At 52.0% G+C, this 17,501-nt stretch overlaps 2 protein-coding genes across 2 annotated transcripts in view; one reads left to right on the top strand and one right to left on the bottom strand.

Annotated features, from left to right (window-relative positions):
• The window catches only part of LOC121468955 (uncharacterized), a 2,238,800-nt gene that overhangs the window by 439,803 nt on the left and 1,781,496 nt on the right, over nucleotides 1–17,501 (bottom strand). Inside the window, 2 exon segments of the mRNA XM_072920965.1 lie at nucleotides 1,744–1,755; nucleotides 5,631–5,660. Of these exon segments, the coding sequence (XP_072777066.1) occupies nucleotides 1,744–1,755; nucleotides 5,631–5,660 (42 nt within the window).
• On the top strand, nucleotides 9,355–10,358 carry LOC140681332 (olfactory receptor 14J1-like). The gene has a single exon (XM_072920990.1). The coding sequence runs from the start codon at nucleotides 9,426–9,428 to the stop codon at nucleotides 10,356–10,358; it is 933 nt and encodes a 310-aa protein (XP_072777091.1). The 5' UTR covers nucleotides 9,355–9,425.

The following is a 17,501-nucleotide window of genomic DNA, read 5'->3' as shown; positions in this document are numbered from 1 at the left end:
ATTAGTGTGACACGGGTGCAAAAGTAGAATTTTAGGATTCTAGATAAGGGGTTCAAAGGAGGAAAGATGGAGAAAATCGTGTGTGTCCTGTCCTTTTTCATCTTCTTCATGCCTTCCATGTTTCACTGTAGTGTTGGCATTTTTCTGTTGGTTTAGGCTGGGGACACATTGTTCAACACAGGTGGTAGGTATTGGCACATTATTGTAAATATAGCACACGTAGTTTCTGGTATATAATGTTTGTAACTTCCCACTGAGGGGCAGAGCCCTGCATGTTGTCCCGCAAGAAAGGCCTACTGCAGGGCAGCAGAACATGTTATAGATAAGCAAGAATAAACAACCTTGAATACCAGCACAGATGAATTATGGCTTCTTCTTTGGCAGAGGGGCTCAAAGACAGGGACTTTCTACAATTTTGGGATCATTTAAATACCACAGATTCTGACATAAATGGCATCCCTGGGTGGGCTCGAACCACCAACCTTTCAGTTAAGAGCCGACAGTTTGCATATTAAGGTTCAGATATTTTGACAGGCCCTCAGAGGGGTTTCATGGGGACTTTCTAAGTGTCCCCAGGCTGCCAAAGAGCCGGGATGTCACAGGCACTCACAGTGGCTCCTGTCATAGGCAGACTGGGAGCTTTAGCCAAAGCTTATTAGAGAAGCTCCTGTCAGGTCAGGAGGCACAGAAAGGACACCCAATAGCCCCTATAGATCCCCAAATACCTCCAAGGACCGCCAGCCTTTCTAAGCCTCTTTTTGTGAGAGGAGCCTTGGAGCAGCAGGTTCCAATCCCTACCCCTGACAATTCAAGAACTCGTATGTAAACAATTATAAAGGTGGAATTAAAACTTTATACAATTCTCCCTTAGCATTAGGAATTATAAACCAGTGCTGGGGGTTGGGTTTTTCCTTTCTGTTTGTTCCTTATCATTGGCTGATGTTTATCGGCTGATCCCTTATTTTGGGAGGAGCTGCTGCTCTTGGAGATGGGAGTTTCCACTGCTGCTGCCAGAGCCCGGGCCAGAGCTGTTTCTTCTGTCCTGGGATGAGCCTCTGCTCGTGAGAACAGCCACTAAACTGGGACCTTATTTACACCTGCCCCACTAAAAGAGAGACCTATCCCTGTCTGCTCTGGTGTCCAGGATCCTGAGCTGGGCTCTCCCTGCCCTGCTTGGAGCCCCTCACCCCGGGCCTGCCGAGACATCCTGCCAGCCCAGCTGACTGCTTTTTGCCAGTGCTGCTGGGGCACCGAGCTGACTGCTTTCTGAGAGTCCTGCTGGGGCAGCGGAGCCGGCTGCCCCGGGGTTTGTGAAGCAAAGCCTCTCTCCAGCCCTTCCCCCTTCGGACAAAGCCGCCATGGCCCCGCGCTGCCGAGCCCGGCCGGAGCGCCCCCTGCAGCCGCGTGGGGGTCAGCGCACCTGCCCTGCCCCGGGAGCCACAGCGCCCCTGCTGGCTGTGCCCGGAACTGCACCGCAGGGAAAGCGCCACGGCCCAAAGGCCGGGACTGGGCTCTGCTCTGTTTGCTGCTCGTGCCGCAGCTGCTGCTGCTTGTTTGCTTTGTTATACACACTAGGAAAGAGCTGACATTCCTATTCCCATATCTTTGCCTGCCTGAGAGCCCCTTGATTTCATGATTCTAATAATTTGGAGGGAGGGGGTTTACATTCTCCATTCCACAGGAGGCTTTTTGCTGCCTTCCCTAGCAGACACCTGTCTTGTAAACCAAGACCAGTTTTGGCACCCGATGTGCAGCCTGAGGGCATTGAGAGAAACAGGGTGAAATAAGAATAACAATTCTTGAGTAACATAATTTTTTTTTGTTGCACTGGATATAGAAACCTTGTAAGGTGTCACCATGTGGTCTAGCTTACCCTGCTTTGGGTGGCACATGGTTGTGGCTACATTTTTCCCATCCTATAACTATGGCAAATCTGGCTGATAATCAATTTGTTTGATGGGTTAATATGGTGAGGAATTTATGGATTTTAATTTCCACTGGTCGGTGGGCACACAGATTCGAGGCTACCACACACTAACTGTATGTGTTTGGAATTACTTTAATAATGGTACCTACCATGAGGAAATGACACCAGGGGAAGTTTTCCCCCAACTCCTCAGCCAGCTCTTTGGGTCTAGAGTGGTTGGTGTTCCTGCTATGCCTGTTAAGCCTATTCTGTTCAGCATTCAGAGGTAAGGGAAGATTGACTTAGATAACTATCGTAGCAGGGCGTCCCCAGCCTGTAATAATTAGCACTGACTCCATGATTCCAGAAGGTGGATCAATCACTTTATTACATTATCCTATACTATACTGCTAAGAAACACTCATCGCTCTTGCAGACAGTCCGATACAGACAGACCAGACTGGTTAATTGAAATCCAAACACCATCACAATGGCCAATTTAGAAATCACCCTTTGATAAACAAATCTCCATAACACATTCCACATGTGCACAACAACAGGTGCAGCAGGTGAAGATAAGAATTGTTTCTTGTTCTTTTCTCTGAGCTTTCTCACAGCTTCTCACAGCTTCCCAGGAAAATCCTGGGAGATCTCTCTCTCTGCTCAGAGGATATGTGATTACCACAGGTCAGTTGTGACAATGCAGGTCCAAGGACACCATGGTGACACTACAGAACCTCATGGAACCAAGGGGCCATTGTGACACTGTGCTGCCTCATGGAATCAAGGAGACCATTGTGAAACTCAGAGACCCCAAGGAAGCAAGGGTCTATGGTGACCTTGTGCAGCCACAGTGTCACAGAGGAGCTGTTGTGACACAGCGAGGGCACACGGAGCCCAGGGGCCATTGTGACACATCAGGGCTCTGTGGAACCACGAAGCCATTGTGACATTGCAAGGCCTCATGGCAGCACGAGGCCATTGTGACACTGCAGAATCAAGGGGAACATTGTGACACTCCAGGGCCTGATGGAACCAAGGAGACCATTGTGACACTGTGGGGTCCATGGAACCAAGGGAACATGGAACAGGTCTGGCTGACTGGGCCTCCTGGGGACCACCTGACAGGTCTGGCTGACCTTGGCATGTTGAGGGCTGCTTCTCATCTCCCCTGAAGCACTGGGGCTCTGGGCTTTTCTTCCTATGGGAGAGAACTGTCCTTCTCCTCCAGGGAACCAGGGCCAAAATTGGGATTCCTCCTCCAAAACTCTGTACATCCAAGGAATGCTCCCAAGTGAAAGCTGCCAGGACAGACAGGTCTGGCTGCCCTTGGCCTCTTGAGAGATGCATCTCATCTGCTTTTGAAACACTGGGGCTTGGTGATTTCCTTCCAATGTAAATAGTTGTCCTTCTCAAGGTGACCGTGGTCAAAATTGAGATTCCTCCTCCCAAATTCCATGTATCCAAAAATTCCTCCATTACAAAACATGCCAGGAAGAAACGGTCTGGTTGGCTGAGCCTTCCAGGAGCCACCTCTTTCTTCTTCTGCCTTTCAAACACACGGTCTCTGTGCTTTCTTTCCTATGGAAAAGAACTCTCCTTCTTATCTACACAGAAATGGCCAAAATTGTGGTTCCACCTCCCAATTTCCCTATATCCAAGGGTTGCTTTCAGACAAAAGCTACCAGGGCAAAGAGGTCTGGCTGGCCTAGACCTCTGATGGCAGCCTTTCATCTGCCCCTCAAACACTGGTGTTCTGTGCGTTCCTTCCTTTGGAAAAAAAAAACATCATTCAACTCCGGGTGTCCATGTCTGAAAGTGGGATTCCACCTCTAAAATTCCCTATATCCAACGGTTGCTCCCAACCAAAATCTGCCAGTACCATCAAGCCTGGCTGGCCTTGGCCTCTGGTGGCTGCCCCTGCCACACTGGGGCTCGGTTCTTTCCTTCCCATGGAGATCACTGTGACACTGTGGGCACCTCATGGAACCAAGGGGATCATTGTGGCACCACGGGAGCCCATGGAACCAAGGGGCCATGGTGACACCGCGGGGCTTCATGGACCCAGAGACCATTATGACTCTTTGGGGCCTGATGGAACCATGGAGACCATTGGGACTCTTCAGGGCCTGGTGTCACCAAGGGGGCATTGTGACACCTCAGGGCCTCCTGGAAGCGAGGGACCATTGGGACACTGTGGGGCCCCATGGAAGCGAGGGAACATGGACCAGGTCTGGCTGGCTTGGCCTACCAGGGGCCACCTGACAGGTCTGGCTGATCTTGGGATGCCAAGGGCTGCCTCTCATCAGCTCCTGGAGCACTGGGGCTCCGTGCTCTCCTTTGTATGGAAAAGAACTTTTCCTCTTTTCAGATGCCCATTGCCAAAACTGATATTCTCCCTAAAAAATTCCTATATGCAAGGGTATGTCTCAGAACAAAATCTGGCAGCTCTGGTTGGCCTCTGGTGGTCACCTCTCATCCCTCCAGGAAACATTGGCGCTCTCTTCCTTCATTCCTGTGGAAAAGAACTGGCTTTCATGTCCAGGGCCCATGGCCAAAATTAGAAGTTGGCCTCCCAATTTCCATATATCCAAGGATTGCTCCCAGACAAAAGTAGCAAGGACAGACAGATCAGGCTGGTCCTGTCCCCTTTTGATTTTCTTAGACTCTGAGCTGAATGTTTTCATTTGAAAACACCTTGGAGAGGGCCCAGAGATCTCCCAAGGTGGGGTTCTGAGGCCTCGGGCACATGACCACTACATATGAAAAAAGGAGCTCTGTGCTTTGTGCTGTTGTGGTGGTTTTCTATCATGGAAGTGGTGTCCTGAAAGAAGCTTCTAGAAGTTTCTTCTTTGACAAAAAACCAATCAGTAATTAGCTTTGAGAGCTGACAATCTGTTAAACCACTAAGCAAACTGCAGACGCCTCTGTGCAGACCCAAGTTGAAGATGAGAAAGCCTGGCTGGGTCTCTCTCCCTTCTGGCCCCAAAGAGGTGCCAAGGCCGGCCCAGCACCGTCTCGGCCTTCTGGCCTGGCTGCTGAGATCCTGGCCCTGCCCCAGCGCGGCCCAGCCTGACACAGCCCCAGCGCAGCCGCTGCAGAAACCTCCATGGGAAAACAGCTCCGGCCGCAAGGACCGAGCCCGGCCGGGCTCACGGAACCATCTGCAGCCCCGGGCAGATATTGACTCTGCCAGTGCTGCCATCCTCCCTCCAGTGAGAGAAAAGGACACAGGGCAGACACACAGAGCAGCAACATGAACCCACTGAGGTCAGTGAAGAGGAAGTTGAGTCCCAGATGGGAGGGATGAGGAGATGCCCTGATCTTGGGGCTGAAATCCTCTGGTAAAGCTACGGAGAAGGATACCATTGAAACATCAAACTCTCCTTTTCCCTACAAGGCATTGAAAAGTATGGGGAGATTGTTGTTTTCAGCAAAGGCCTCCATCTAAAGTAAGCAAATATTGCAACAGCTGTGATCCTATGAGAAGTTTAAACAGAGAAAGAGAGCAGAGTGATGAGACCCTGTGCACCAGGGAGAGAAGAAGACCTCTGTTCCCAGAGATGAAGATGATTTCAGAAATAGATGAAGAGATTCGTTGCTCTTAAACAGCTCATCTTGAACTAATAACCCATAAGTTGACATGGCCCATAAACACAGCTGTGGGAAAAGCTGTGAAAAAATGTGAGGGACTTCGGAATTGCAGATTTTTCCAGGCAGCTGCTCTTTGTGGAAATTGAGAGCCACAAGATAACTGTTTTCTTGTGGAGAAGTCTCCATAGCAAGAAACAGAGACTCCTCTCCCTAAGTGAACTAAAGAAGGACTATCCCAGAAGTGGTAAACTGACTGAAAATTTTTTTGTTTGTCTTTTTATATAATAAGTATGTATGAAAAGGTTGTATGGAGAGGGGAGGTGTTCTGAGAGTTTTGTTCTGATCCTTATTACTCTTTCTTTTGTTCCTTTTAACAAACTTTTCGTTATACTCTTAAAGTTTGAGCCTACTTTGCCTTTCTCCTAATCCTACCTCACAGCAGGAAATGAGTAAGTATATTCTAGTGAGTGCACTGGTAATTAGCCAACACTGAACCCACCACACTAATTAATGCATTGGCTGAGAAATCTCAAATTGATGAACCAAAACCACTACAGAAACTTCCTGATGAACTGCACGAGAGCAGAGGGAAATCAAGCCAGAGCCATGGTTTGTCAGGACTTGCTTGATCCTAATGAGCCCCGTGGTGCATTTGGAGCTGAGCCCTGGAACCTCAGGGCCTGAGAGGAGATTGCAGAAACCTTTCCAGGAGTCAGAGACAGAGGAAAAACCCAAAGTGTCTCAAAGCATTTATGGGATCCACTGAGGTCCATCCCCAACACAGGCTCCTCATGGACTGCATGAAGGGGAGAATTGGAGGCCAGGATGGCACAAAAACCTCTCAGAGACTCAAAATGGCACAAAAACCTCACAGTGTGGAAAAGAAAATCCAGAGTACCTTGCAAAAGTTGAACTTCTCAAAGTATTAATGAGCTCCTCTGAGTGTCAATGCAAAGCTCTCAAGGGACTAATTAATACAGATAATTTGAGGCTGTGACTGCACTATCTCATAGAGACTGTATCAAAACAGAAACACCAAGTACCTTAAAAGAACTGAAGTACTTTGAAGCATTAATGGGCCCCACTGAGTGTTGTTACTGACAAAGCCTCTCCAGGGACTAATTACAGCAGATAGTTGGAGGCCAGGATTGCAGAAACTTCTCAGAGACTGCAAGGCAAAAGCAAAAGCCAAAGTCCTTTGAAAAACATGCAGTCCCTGGGAGCATGAAGGAGCCCCCAGGGCCATTCCTGACCAAGGCTCCCCAGGGACTCCTTCCAGCAGATCCTTGAGGCCACTGGGATGTGGGCTAGGGGGGGATGCTGAGGGCAGGACCAGGGGGTGACAGTGCCCAGCCTGGCTGGGGCTGTGCCAGGAGGCCCCAGGGCCTCAGGACAAGGTGTCTCCTCCCAGCCCTTGGTGGCACAGACCCTGCTGTGCCCCAGGGCACCAAGACTTGGCTTCTCTTTGTCCCCACCTGTCATCAGTGCCTCCAGTTCTCTGCTCTGCCTGGGGCCTGGGGACACTTTCTCAGTCCTGTCCCTCAGTGGGACCCATTAAAAGTCCAAGAAACTTTGGAGTTGGATTGTGACTTGGAGTTCTGGAGAGGTTTCTGCAGCTCCCTCTCAGGGCCTGATGTTCAGGGCCTGAGCACAAAGCCCCAGAGGGTCATTAAAGTCCTTGTGCTGTGTCTGTGCTGCTGAGCTGGGCCGGGCTCCTGGCACAGAGGGTGATCCTGGTAACCAAGCAGAGCTTCAAAAGCACATTTCTCTTGCTGAGCAGCTCTTCTCCCAGCCCAGCAGGGCTGGGGCACTGCCTGCAGCCAGCCCGGGCACAGCACAGAGGCACAGAGAGCTTCAATCAGTCAGGGCTGGGAAGGGCTGAGAAGTGCCTGGGGCAGAATCACTGCCAGCCCTTGGCACAGGAACCTCTGGCTGCAGGACAATGCAGCTGCAGCTCCTGGAGTGATCTCCTAAAGCTGGAACATCCCAATGCCCACAGCCCCTGTGAGTGCATTCTCTGCTCATCTCCTGTGCAGAGCAGCCAGGGGTGCCCAGGGCTGTCCTGCAGAGCAGGGTCCTGCAGCCCAGGGCGCTGTGCTGGGCCAGGACTCTGCTGCCTGCCAGGGACAGCTCTCAGCCGGCCCTGGAGCTGCTCCCAGCGCTGGCCAGGAGCTGTGGGGGGAAGGAGCCGCCCTGAGCAGGGCAGGTGCTGCTGCTGAGAGGGGCTGGGTGGGGCAGGGCTGCTCCCAGCTCCAGACCAGCCTGGGCACAGCTCCGGAGGGCACTTCCCAAAGAAGGTAAGCCTGGGATTGCTGTAAAGGACAGGAGCTTCCCTGAGAGTGGTTTCAATTTCCTGCTTGGAGAAGGATGGGAAATTTGGGGTGATGATGAAAACTATTTTGCCTTTTATACATTTTTCAGATATCTGTAGCTCTATAAATTACTATTATATAGTTATAAAACTATAATACTTACTTAACTCTATTAATTAATTAACTCTATTAAACTACTATTATGTTCTTATTTTACTGTAATCCTTAACTGACTCTAGTATGTTTCCTGCCTAGCTCTTAGATTTTAGAACAATAAGCTGACTGTCTAAATACATTCCTGAAATATTGTATAGTCTTATTATCAGGAAGAGTGCCTACAAGAAGAATATTTTGGTTTTTGACAACAATGTAAGCAGTCATAAATAAAACTGGGGCAAAGAAGCCCTTGGACCTACTCCAATGGGTTGAGCCAGGGGTGTGTAACTGGGGCAACTGAATCTCCTACTGGATATTCCTGTTAAATATCCTAATTAATCAACCTTATTACCTTGTTGAAATCAGGGGCTGGGTGTGCCCCATTCCTGCGGGGCCACCTGGAATCTTCCAATAAAGGTCTGGTTTTTACTTTCCTGTTCTAACACTGTTGCAAGGGTTTGTTTTTTTTTTTTCTCTTCTGATTATAAACAACAGGGGGATGAGAGAAACAGTGCAGGAATTGTAATCCCAGAATCACAGAACATTCTGAGTTGAAAGGGACACACAGGATCATCAAAGGAATGTTTGAACATTTACAGAGACTCCAGAACTGTGACTTTGGGTGGTCAGTCTCTCTGCTGGGAGCCTCCCAAAGGGCCTTCAGCCACTCCTCAGCCCTGGACAGCAGCAGCATCACCTCTGCAGGGCCCAGCAGGGCTCTCCTGAGCTGCCCTTGCCCAGCTGCACACAGAGCCTGCCCCAGCCAGGGCCCTGCACACAGGCAGGTTTCTGTAGGGCCGGGCCGAGGGCACACAGGGTGGGATGGGCTCTGCTGGCAGGGACAAGGCACCTCTCAGGAGGGAATGTCCAGGGCCAGGGAGATGCTCAGGGAAGGAGAGGGGGCTGAGCAGAGCAGTGCTGGGGGAACAAGCCCATCCAGCCCCTCACCTGCCCTCAGCCACAGGGAATCCTTTGCCTCTCACATCTCTCAGTGGCAAACTCTGAGTGCAGCAGGAATGCTGGGGATTTCTGACCTCAGAGAGCCAGGAATAGTGTGTGGTTAGGAAAACAATTCCTTAAACCAGCTCCTGCCATTTCCCTTAGAAGTGGTAGTGCAGATGGTACCATGCCTTCCTGCAATAGGAATTATTCCCCTGACAAATCCTGAATATCCAGCCTTGTCCCTCTGCCACAGGGCCACAAACCCAGGGCAGCAGGGCAGGGATGGCTCCTCGAGAGCCCCCACGCACAGGCCTGGCTGCTCCTGGCACACTCAGCCAGCACAACTGGAGCTCAGGCAGGGACCTGGGTGAAGGTTTTCCCAGAGCAGGAACAAGGGTGGGTGAGTCCCAGCAGGACAGGCTGCAGGGAATGGCCCAAGTCTGGCTCCAAACAGCCTCTCCTGACTTGTCCCTGTCCTTTCTCCATGAACAGGTGCCCATGTGCAGCCACAGCAAATGTCCAACAGCAGCTCCATCAGCCACTTCCTCCTGCTGGCACTGGCAGACACGCGGCAGCTGCAGCTCCTGCACTTCTGCCTCTTCCTGGGCATCTCCCTGGCTGCCCTCCTGGGCAACGGCCTCATCATCAGCGCCGTAGCCTGCGGCCACCACCTGCACACGCCCATGTTCTTCTTCCTGCTCCACCTGGCCCTCAGCGACCTGGGCTCCATCTGCACCACTGTCCCCAAAGCCATGCACAATTCCCTCTGGGACACCAGGGACATCTCCTACTCAGGATGTGCTGCACAGCTGCTTCTGTTTGTCTTTTTCATTTCAGCAGAGGTTTCCCTTCTCACTGTCATGTGCTATGACCGCTACGTGTCCATCTGCAAACCCCTGCACTACGGGACCCTCCTGGGCAGCAGAGCTTGTGCCCACATGGCAGCAGCTGCCTGGGCCAGTGCCTTTCTCTATTCGCTGCTGCACACAGCCAATACATTTTCCCTGCCCCTGTGCCATGGCAATAGCCTGGGCCAGTTCTTCTGTGAAGTCCCACAGATCCTCAAGCTCTCCTGCTCCAAATCCTATCTCAGGGAACTTGGGCTCATTGCTGTTAGTGCCTGTTTGGTATTCGGATGTTTTGTGTTCATTGTTTTCTCCTATGTGCAGATCTTCAGGGCTGTGCTGAGGATCCCCTTTGAGCAGGGACGGCACAAAGCCTTTTCCACCTGCCTCCCTCACCTGGCCGTGGTCTCACTGTTCCTCAGCACTGTTGCATTTACCTACCTGAAGCCCCCCTCGATGTCCTCCCCATCTCTGGATCTGTCAGTGTCAGTTCTGTACTCGGTGGTGCCTCCAGCCCTGAACCCCCTCATCTACAGCCTGAGGAACCAGGAGCTCAAGGCTGCAGTGAGGGCACTGATGACTGGATGCTTTCAGAAACATTAACCTGCTGAACAATTTATCTAAATCACATGTAATAAAAGTCATATTTGATACTTCTTGTTGGTTTCATCTTGGAAGTCTTTGTTTTACATTTAATGTTGTCCACAAATTAATGCCATTCCTTGTGCCATTTCTCATTTTGTTTCACTCCACCTTTCCTGTACCCACAGACTTTGTCAATGAGGGGCTTCACTCTCGTTGGCTTTAAAGGAACTAAAGGATGTCCCAGTGAAGTTTTCTGCAGAGATGCCCTTTTGTTGCCTTCTCTGTAGCTGCAGCAGCAATGTCTGTGTGCAGAGCTGGGGCAGATCAGTGCTGGCACAGCAGCTGTGCCCAGGAGCAGCAGCACTTGGTGCTGCCAGTGCTGCTCCCGTGGCCCTGCCCCGCTGCCCTGGTGGCCCTGGTGTTGCTGCAGGGCCTGAGTGCTCTCGGGGCGGGCACATTCCTGGGGGTGGCAGTGCCGGGGCTGCAGCAGGGACAGGCCATGGGCACTGCTGGGGCAGCGCTGACGCCTCAGGCCAGGCCCTGGGGGCTCCAGGCTCCTTGCCCAGGCTCTCTCAAGAACACGGCCAGGCCAATGCTCAGCACAGAAAACCCCCGTGAGCAGCCCCAGGCTGGCCGTGGGCAGGCTGGGGGCAAACAGCACGGCTGGTGCTCTGCAAGGGCCCTGGGGGAGACGGGAAGGAGCAGCAGAGCAGGGGCTGATCCATCCCCAGTGCGCTGCACAGCCCAGGGCAGCGTCCCAGAGCGTCCTCATGGAGCCGCCAACAACATCCTCCCTCTGCAACCCTGGCCTCTCCCCCAGCTCACAGAGGTGCCACATCCTTGCAGGCACAGACACGGCAGCACTGGCTCAGCAGCCCCTGTTTGCATTGCACACAGCAGGCAGGAGCACCCCCATGCTGCTGCTGTGGGGACATGAACCTGAGGGAGCACAAATGCCATCAGCCCCTGGGGCCAGGAAGGGCTGGGGGACGCCAGGGAAACCACTCAGCTTTGTCCTTGCCTCTGCAGTCAGCCAGAAAGTTTGTTCCCATCAGGTGGGAGTTTCCTGTCCCACTGCAGACGCTGCTGCTCAGAGCCAGGGCTGCCTGGCAGCCACCCCCAAACTGCCCTGAGCATTTCCTTGGCTTCACTTTTGCTTTCTTTATTCCCCCTGCTACATATTTCTTCCTGCTGCCCGCCCCTTTTCCCTCTCCTGCACACAGCCCATCCCTGTTTGCTCTTTCTTCTCTGGCCTCCAGTTCCCAAATTGGCTCCAGAACCTCTCTTAGGGAGCAGGATAATCCTACAAGTGCTTCAGGAATTGCCTACAGGCTCCTGCAGTTCTCCCTGCTGCTCCTTTGCCAGAGGCACCCCAGGCCCGGGGGGCACATCTGGGCTGCTGTGTCTGGCTGTGGGGCTCCCTGTTCTGGGCAGTGAGGAGGAGCTGCAGAGGCTCTGCAGGACTGACAGGATGGGCTTTGGGGCTGTGAGGAGAAGCTGAAGGACCTGGGCTGCTGGAGCTCCTGAAGAGGAGGCCCAGGGCTCATCCTGCAACTGCTCCAAGGGTGGTTTCTGAGAATCACAGAATCAGCAAGGTTGGAAACGACCTTGGAGATCATCAAGTCCAACCTGTGCCCTGACACCGCCTTGTCTCCCCTGAGCCTCCTCTTCTCCAGAATCAACAACCGCAGCTCCCTCAGCCGCTCCTCACAGGATTTGTGCTCCAGACCCCTCACCAGCCGTGTTGCCCTTCTCTGGACACGCTCCAGCCCCTCCATGTCCTTCCTAAATTGGGGGACCCAGAACTGGGCACAGCACTCGAGGTGCTGCCCAGTGCCCAGCACAGGGGAAGAATCACTGCCCTGCTCCTGCTGGCCACACCATTCCTGATCCAGGCCAGGAGCCATTGGCCTTCTTGGCCATCTGGGCACACGGCTGGCTCATGTCCAGCCTGCTGTCCATCAGTCCCTGCAGGTCCCTTTCTGCCTGGCTGCTGTCCAGCCCCTCTGTCCCCAGCCTGTGGTGCTGCTGGGGTTGTTGTGGCCAAAGTGCAGGACCCGGCACTTGGACTTGTTAAACCTCACCTTGTTGGGTTTGGGCCCTGGATCCAGCCTGTCCAGTCCCTGTGCAGAGCCCTCCTACCCTCCAGCAGATCAACACCCACATCCAGCTTAGTGTCATCTGCAAAGATGTCCTTGGTTCCAAGGGGCTCCTCAGTGTTGCAATATCCCTTTGGTTACACCAGGCCCTCCCAGACAACTTGGTGTCACCACGGTTCCATGAGGCCCCAGAGTGTCCCAATGGTCTCCATGATTCCATGAGGCCTCCCAGTGTCACAATGTCCCTTTGGTTCCATGAGACCCCTTGGTGTCACAAAGTCCTTTGGACCCTTGGGCCCTGCAGTATCACAATGGCCCCTTGGTCCCCCAGGGCCCTGCAGTGTCACAGTGGATCCTTGGTTCCAGGAGGTCCCCCAGGGCAGCAATGCTCTCCTTGGTTCCACCAGGTCACAATGGCCTCCCAGTCCCAAGGGCCACCACGGTGTCAAACATGTTTCCTTCATTCCATGAGTCCCTGAGGAGCAGCAGTGGCTGCTTGGTTCCATGGGGCCCTGCAGTGTCACCATGGCCCCATGGTGACACGAGGTCCTGCTCTGTCAGAATGCTCTGCATGGTTCTACAAGGCCCTGCAGTGGCACAGTGGCCTCTGTGGTTCCACCAGGACCCACACTGTCACAATCCTTGCTCCCATTCAGCCCCACAGTGTCACAATGGCCCTTGGCTCTGTGGTGCCATGTCGTACACAGTGTCACCATGGTCCTCTTAGTGCCACCAGGCCCCGCAGTGCCACAAAGGCCCCTTGCATCCCCAGGGCCCTGCAGTGTCACAATCAACAGAGAATCAACCAGGCTGGAAAAGACCTTGGAGAGCATCAAGTCCAACCTGGGACCCAACACCACCTTGTCACCCAGACCATGGCACTGAGTGCCACATCCAGTCTTTCCTTAAACACCTCCAGGGATGGTGACTCAACCACCTCCCTGGGCAGCCTATTTGAATTCCCAGTCAAACTTTGTGTGTAGAATATTTCCCAATATCCAGCCTAACTCTCCCTTGTTGCAGCTGAAGGCTTTGTCCTGCTTTCCTGTCTCTGTTTTCTGGGAAAAGAGCCTGACCCCCAGCTGGCTGCATCCTCAGTCAGGGAGTTGAAGAGAGTGATGAGGCCCGCCCTGAGCATCCTCTGCTCCAAGAAAAACAATCCCAGCTCCCTCAGCCATTCCTCACAGGACTTGTGTTCCAGACCCCTCACCAGCCTTGTTGCCCTTCTCTGGACATGCTCCAGCCCCTCTATGTCCTTCCTAAATTGGGGGGCCCAGAACTGGACACAGCACTTGAGGTGCTGCCCAACCAGTGCTGAGCACAGGGGAAGAATCACTGCCCTGATCCTGCTGGCCACACCATTCCTCATCCATAGGAGTGCCTGGGGCTGGATGAGGGAAATGGTGGGGAGGGGATGGGGACAAAGTGTGAAGGATTGTCAGCCATGAAGGGTCTTGATTTTCATATCTATTCAGACTACATTAGGAGGTGCAGGGGTTCAGTATCAATTGGGACATTGCTGATCTCCATCTATAAACAGGGAAGGAACACTGGATAAAACAGTTCTCTCTGCATTGTTTTCAATATCATATATTCACTTTGAATACACTTCTGAAATCTATCTAATTAACCACAGAAGAATTGAAAGTTTCAGTTATTCCCAGGAGCTTTTCTTGTTGAGGCATTTTGAACAAGTGTTAGTTTTTCTCACAGAATTCCTGAACTGAAGAGCTCAAGAAAGAAGAGGCCTCTGGAGTAGGAAAATTCATCAGCAACCCCCAAGTGGCTGAGGATCCATGCCCATCAGAGCATCTGGGGCTGAGTCCTGGCTGAGCTGCAGCTGCTGCTGTGCCCTTGGCAGGGGCTGAGGCCGTGGGGCAGTGCCCAGAGCAGCCGGGCCTGAGCGGAGCTGTGGGGCCAGAGCCGGCTGGGCTGTGCTGGGGAGAGGCCCTTGGTGCTGCCCAGAGCTCAGGGCAGCTGGCAGAGCTTGCAGGGAGCTGGGCTGGGCTGGCAGAGCCTGGCACAGGAACCATCAGTGTCCATCTCAGCCTGGCTGAGCGGGCAGGGGCAGGACTCAGCCCAGGCCTTGTGGGGCAGGGCCAGCGCCTGGGCAAGGCATTGAAATTTTAAGAAATAGCTACGTTTTCCCACCAGGAAGGGGAATTTCCTGCAAGTGTACTGATGGCAGGAGAAGAAATATTAATCTTCCTTTTGACTTGTGTCACCAATATTCAATCTATTATTTCCTCTCCTTCTTCCTTCAGGTGTTTCCAGCTCTCCTCTTTAAATGACAATGTCTGAGACCATATCTTCACTAGACCAGCTGCATCTATGTACTTCCTATTTCTCCCAGATTTCCTCCTCCAGATGCTTTCTGGTCCTTCAAGTGTCTCTCAACTGACTGGCTTCATGCTTTGAGCTTCAGGGGTTGTCCAATCTTTTTGAAGTTCAAATAAATATCATATTAGTCAACATCCTTATTATGTTTATATCTATCACAGAAATACCTTTTCTTATGTCATTGTCTAAAACTGTTCCTATACAGAAATCCCTTGGGGATGGGGGACATGTCAAATGCTGCTGGGCCATCACAGAGAGCTGAGGGAAGAGCTGTGATGGTTATTAAACTGTTCAAATATTCAGCTTGTGTTTGTTGGCAAGAAACCTTTCTGTGCCTCTGAGGGTCACCAGTCCTGAGCCCAAAGGACACAAACCTGATGAGTTGTGGTTCCCACTGCAGGGGCACTTGGACCTTGGCTCTGCACAGGAGAGCTCTTCATCCACTTTCCCTCTTTTCCTCCCTCTGGGCATGGAGGGAGCTCCTGACTTCAGCCTGTGACTCATGTGTGCAAAGAGCAAATCTGGGCAGAATTGGGGCAGGGAGGGTTTTGGGGGCCTTGGGATCTGTGCTGGGCAGAGAAGGTGTTTTCCATTGCTCTGAGACTGTCTGCTTTGCAAAGTGGATGTAATAGCCAGCAGAGGAATGGCTTTTGCATTTGATGGAGCTGTGCCTTCCCTTGTCTTTGTTGGCTGGCAAGAAATGAACATCCCTTTGTGTCTCGGGCAGCTCCTTCTCCAAGGAAAGCAGGTTGGGAGTTGGAGCCAAGGAGCTGAAACCTGCAGGTGCAGCCTGGGCTGGAGGGAGCTCAGATTTGCACAAGGCTGCTCTGAGTGCCAGGGCTGGGGTGGGGGAAATGGTGGGGTGAGGGTAGGAACAGTGTCCGATGGATTGTCAGCCATAAAGGGTCTTGATTTTATTATCTATTCAAGCTGCATGAGGAGGTACTTGGATTCAGTGTCCATTGGAGATTGCACATATCAATGTATTCATAGGGAAAAAAAAATAAACAGGACCTAAAAAATGGTTTCTCGCTGCCTGTGTCAATAAAATACATTCACTCTAACTGCCCTACTAGAATATACCTAATTAACCCCAAAAGACTTGAAAACTTAAATCAAATTATTCCCAGGGCTTTGTTTATTAAGGTGTTCTGAATGTTAATGAGCACTGGGCCACTGAATTCCTGCACTGAGGAGCTGAAGGCTGAAGAAGCCTATGGAGCAGTAAAATTCAGCAGCAGCCTCCAAGTTGCTGAGGATGTCAGCAGCCCCCACTGAGGCCATCCCTGCCCAGAGACCCTGGGGGAATGGGCAGACAAGGAGAGCATCCCTGGGGCTGGGGCAGCAGAACTCAGAGGCACCAGCGGCTCCAGCTGGGAAATGGAGTGTGGGATGGGGCTGTGAAAGCCCTGCCTGGGCTGTGCCAAGCAGGACACACAAGCCCTGACCCCCATCCACTAAAAAACTCTCTCAAGGAGACATTTAAAAGGAATTACAATCTTTTGTGTCCTCTGAGTTGGATGCACTGGAGAAATACCAACAAGAGATTCTCAGGAACTCAAAACAACACAACAGCTTTTGCTGGGAACTTTAGGAAATCAGAGAAACTTTGCCAAAAGATTTAATTTGATATTTAATCTACAGAAAACACTTCCCAAAGCATTACCTGGCCCATTGAACTTCACAAACACTGCGCCTGTTCAATTTTAAGTTAATCAAAATTTGCAAAAGGACAGAAATAGAAGTAGACACAGAAAGAGGAAAATTAGGACTTAGGGAAGTACACACAGAGCTCCAACTCCTGGATTACAGTGGAGTTCAGATAGAAATTCCAAGAGGAGGTAGAGCCAAGATGTGTGCTTGCCTTGTGTCAGCCTTAAATACCCCTTGGTCTTCCTGGGCCCTTCCCCCAGGTGGGACTTGGGTTCATTTGGTCACTCAGGAGCTGGGCTGGGGCTCCAGAGGTGGCTGTGGAGCATTGCCTGTGCTGTGCCAGGGACTGGCAGACACTGCTGGGCTGGGATAGAGGCTCTGGGGGGATTGGGGTTCCAGGGCAGAGCAAGGCTGGACCTGCCCCTTCCTTCCCCACACATGAAATGTTTCCAGCCAACAATCTCCTCCAGTCTGTCACAACAGGCAATGTTGGAGGTAAACCCCCAATTTTTCCCATGGGCACCTGCAGGAAAAGGACAGTTCTTTTCCATAGGAAGGAAAGCACAGATCCCCAGTGTTTGGAAGGCAGATGAGAGCCTCACTAGGCCAAGGCCAGCAACACTTGTCAGGAATGGCAGATTTTGTCTGGAAGCAGCCTTTGGGTATAGGGAATTTTGGAGAAAGAATCCAAATTTTGCCCATGGGCAGCAGGAGAAGCAGTTCTTTCCCAAAAGAAGGAAAGCATGGAGCCTTCCCCAGTGTTTTGAGGACAGATGGGAGTTGACCCTGATGAAACCATTGCCAGCCAGATTTGTCCTGCCAATATTCCTACGGGAACAATCGCTGGATACAAGAAAATTTGGAGGTGAAATCCCGATTATGTCCATGGGTGCCTGGAGGAGAAGGAGAGTTCTTTTCCATAGGAAGGAAAGAACGGCGCGCCAGTGTTTCAGTAGAAGGTGAGAAGAGACCCTAAACATGCCCAGGTCAGTTGGACCAGTCAGGCAGTCCACGGGAGGCCAAACCAGCCAGACATGTTCCGTGTTCCTTTGGTTCCATGGGGCCCTGT

Source organism: Taeniopygia guttata, chromosome 34, assembly GCF_048771995.1.
Source record: "Taeniopygia guttata chromosome 34, bTaeGut7.mat, whole genome shotgun sequence".
In the NCBI taxonomy this organism is placed as follows: domain Eukaryota; kingdom Metazoa; phylum Chordata; class Aves; order Passeriformes; family Estrildidae; genus Taeniopygia; species Taeniopygia guttata.
The sequence above is the reverse complement of the archived record's forward strand: the minus strand, read 5'-3'. Positions and strand labels throughout refer to the sequence as shown.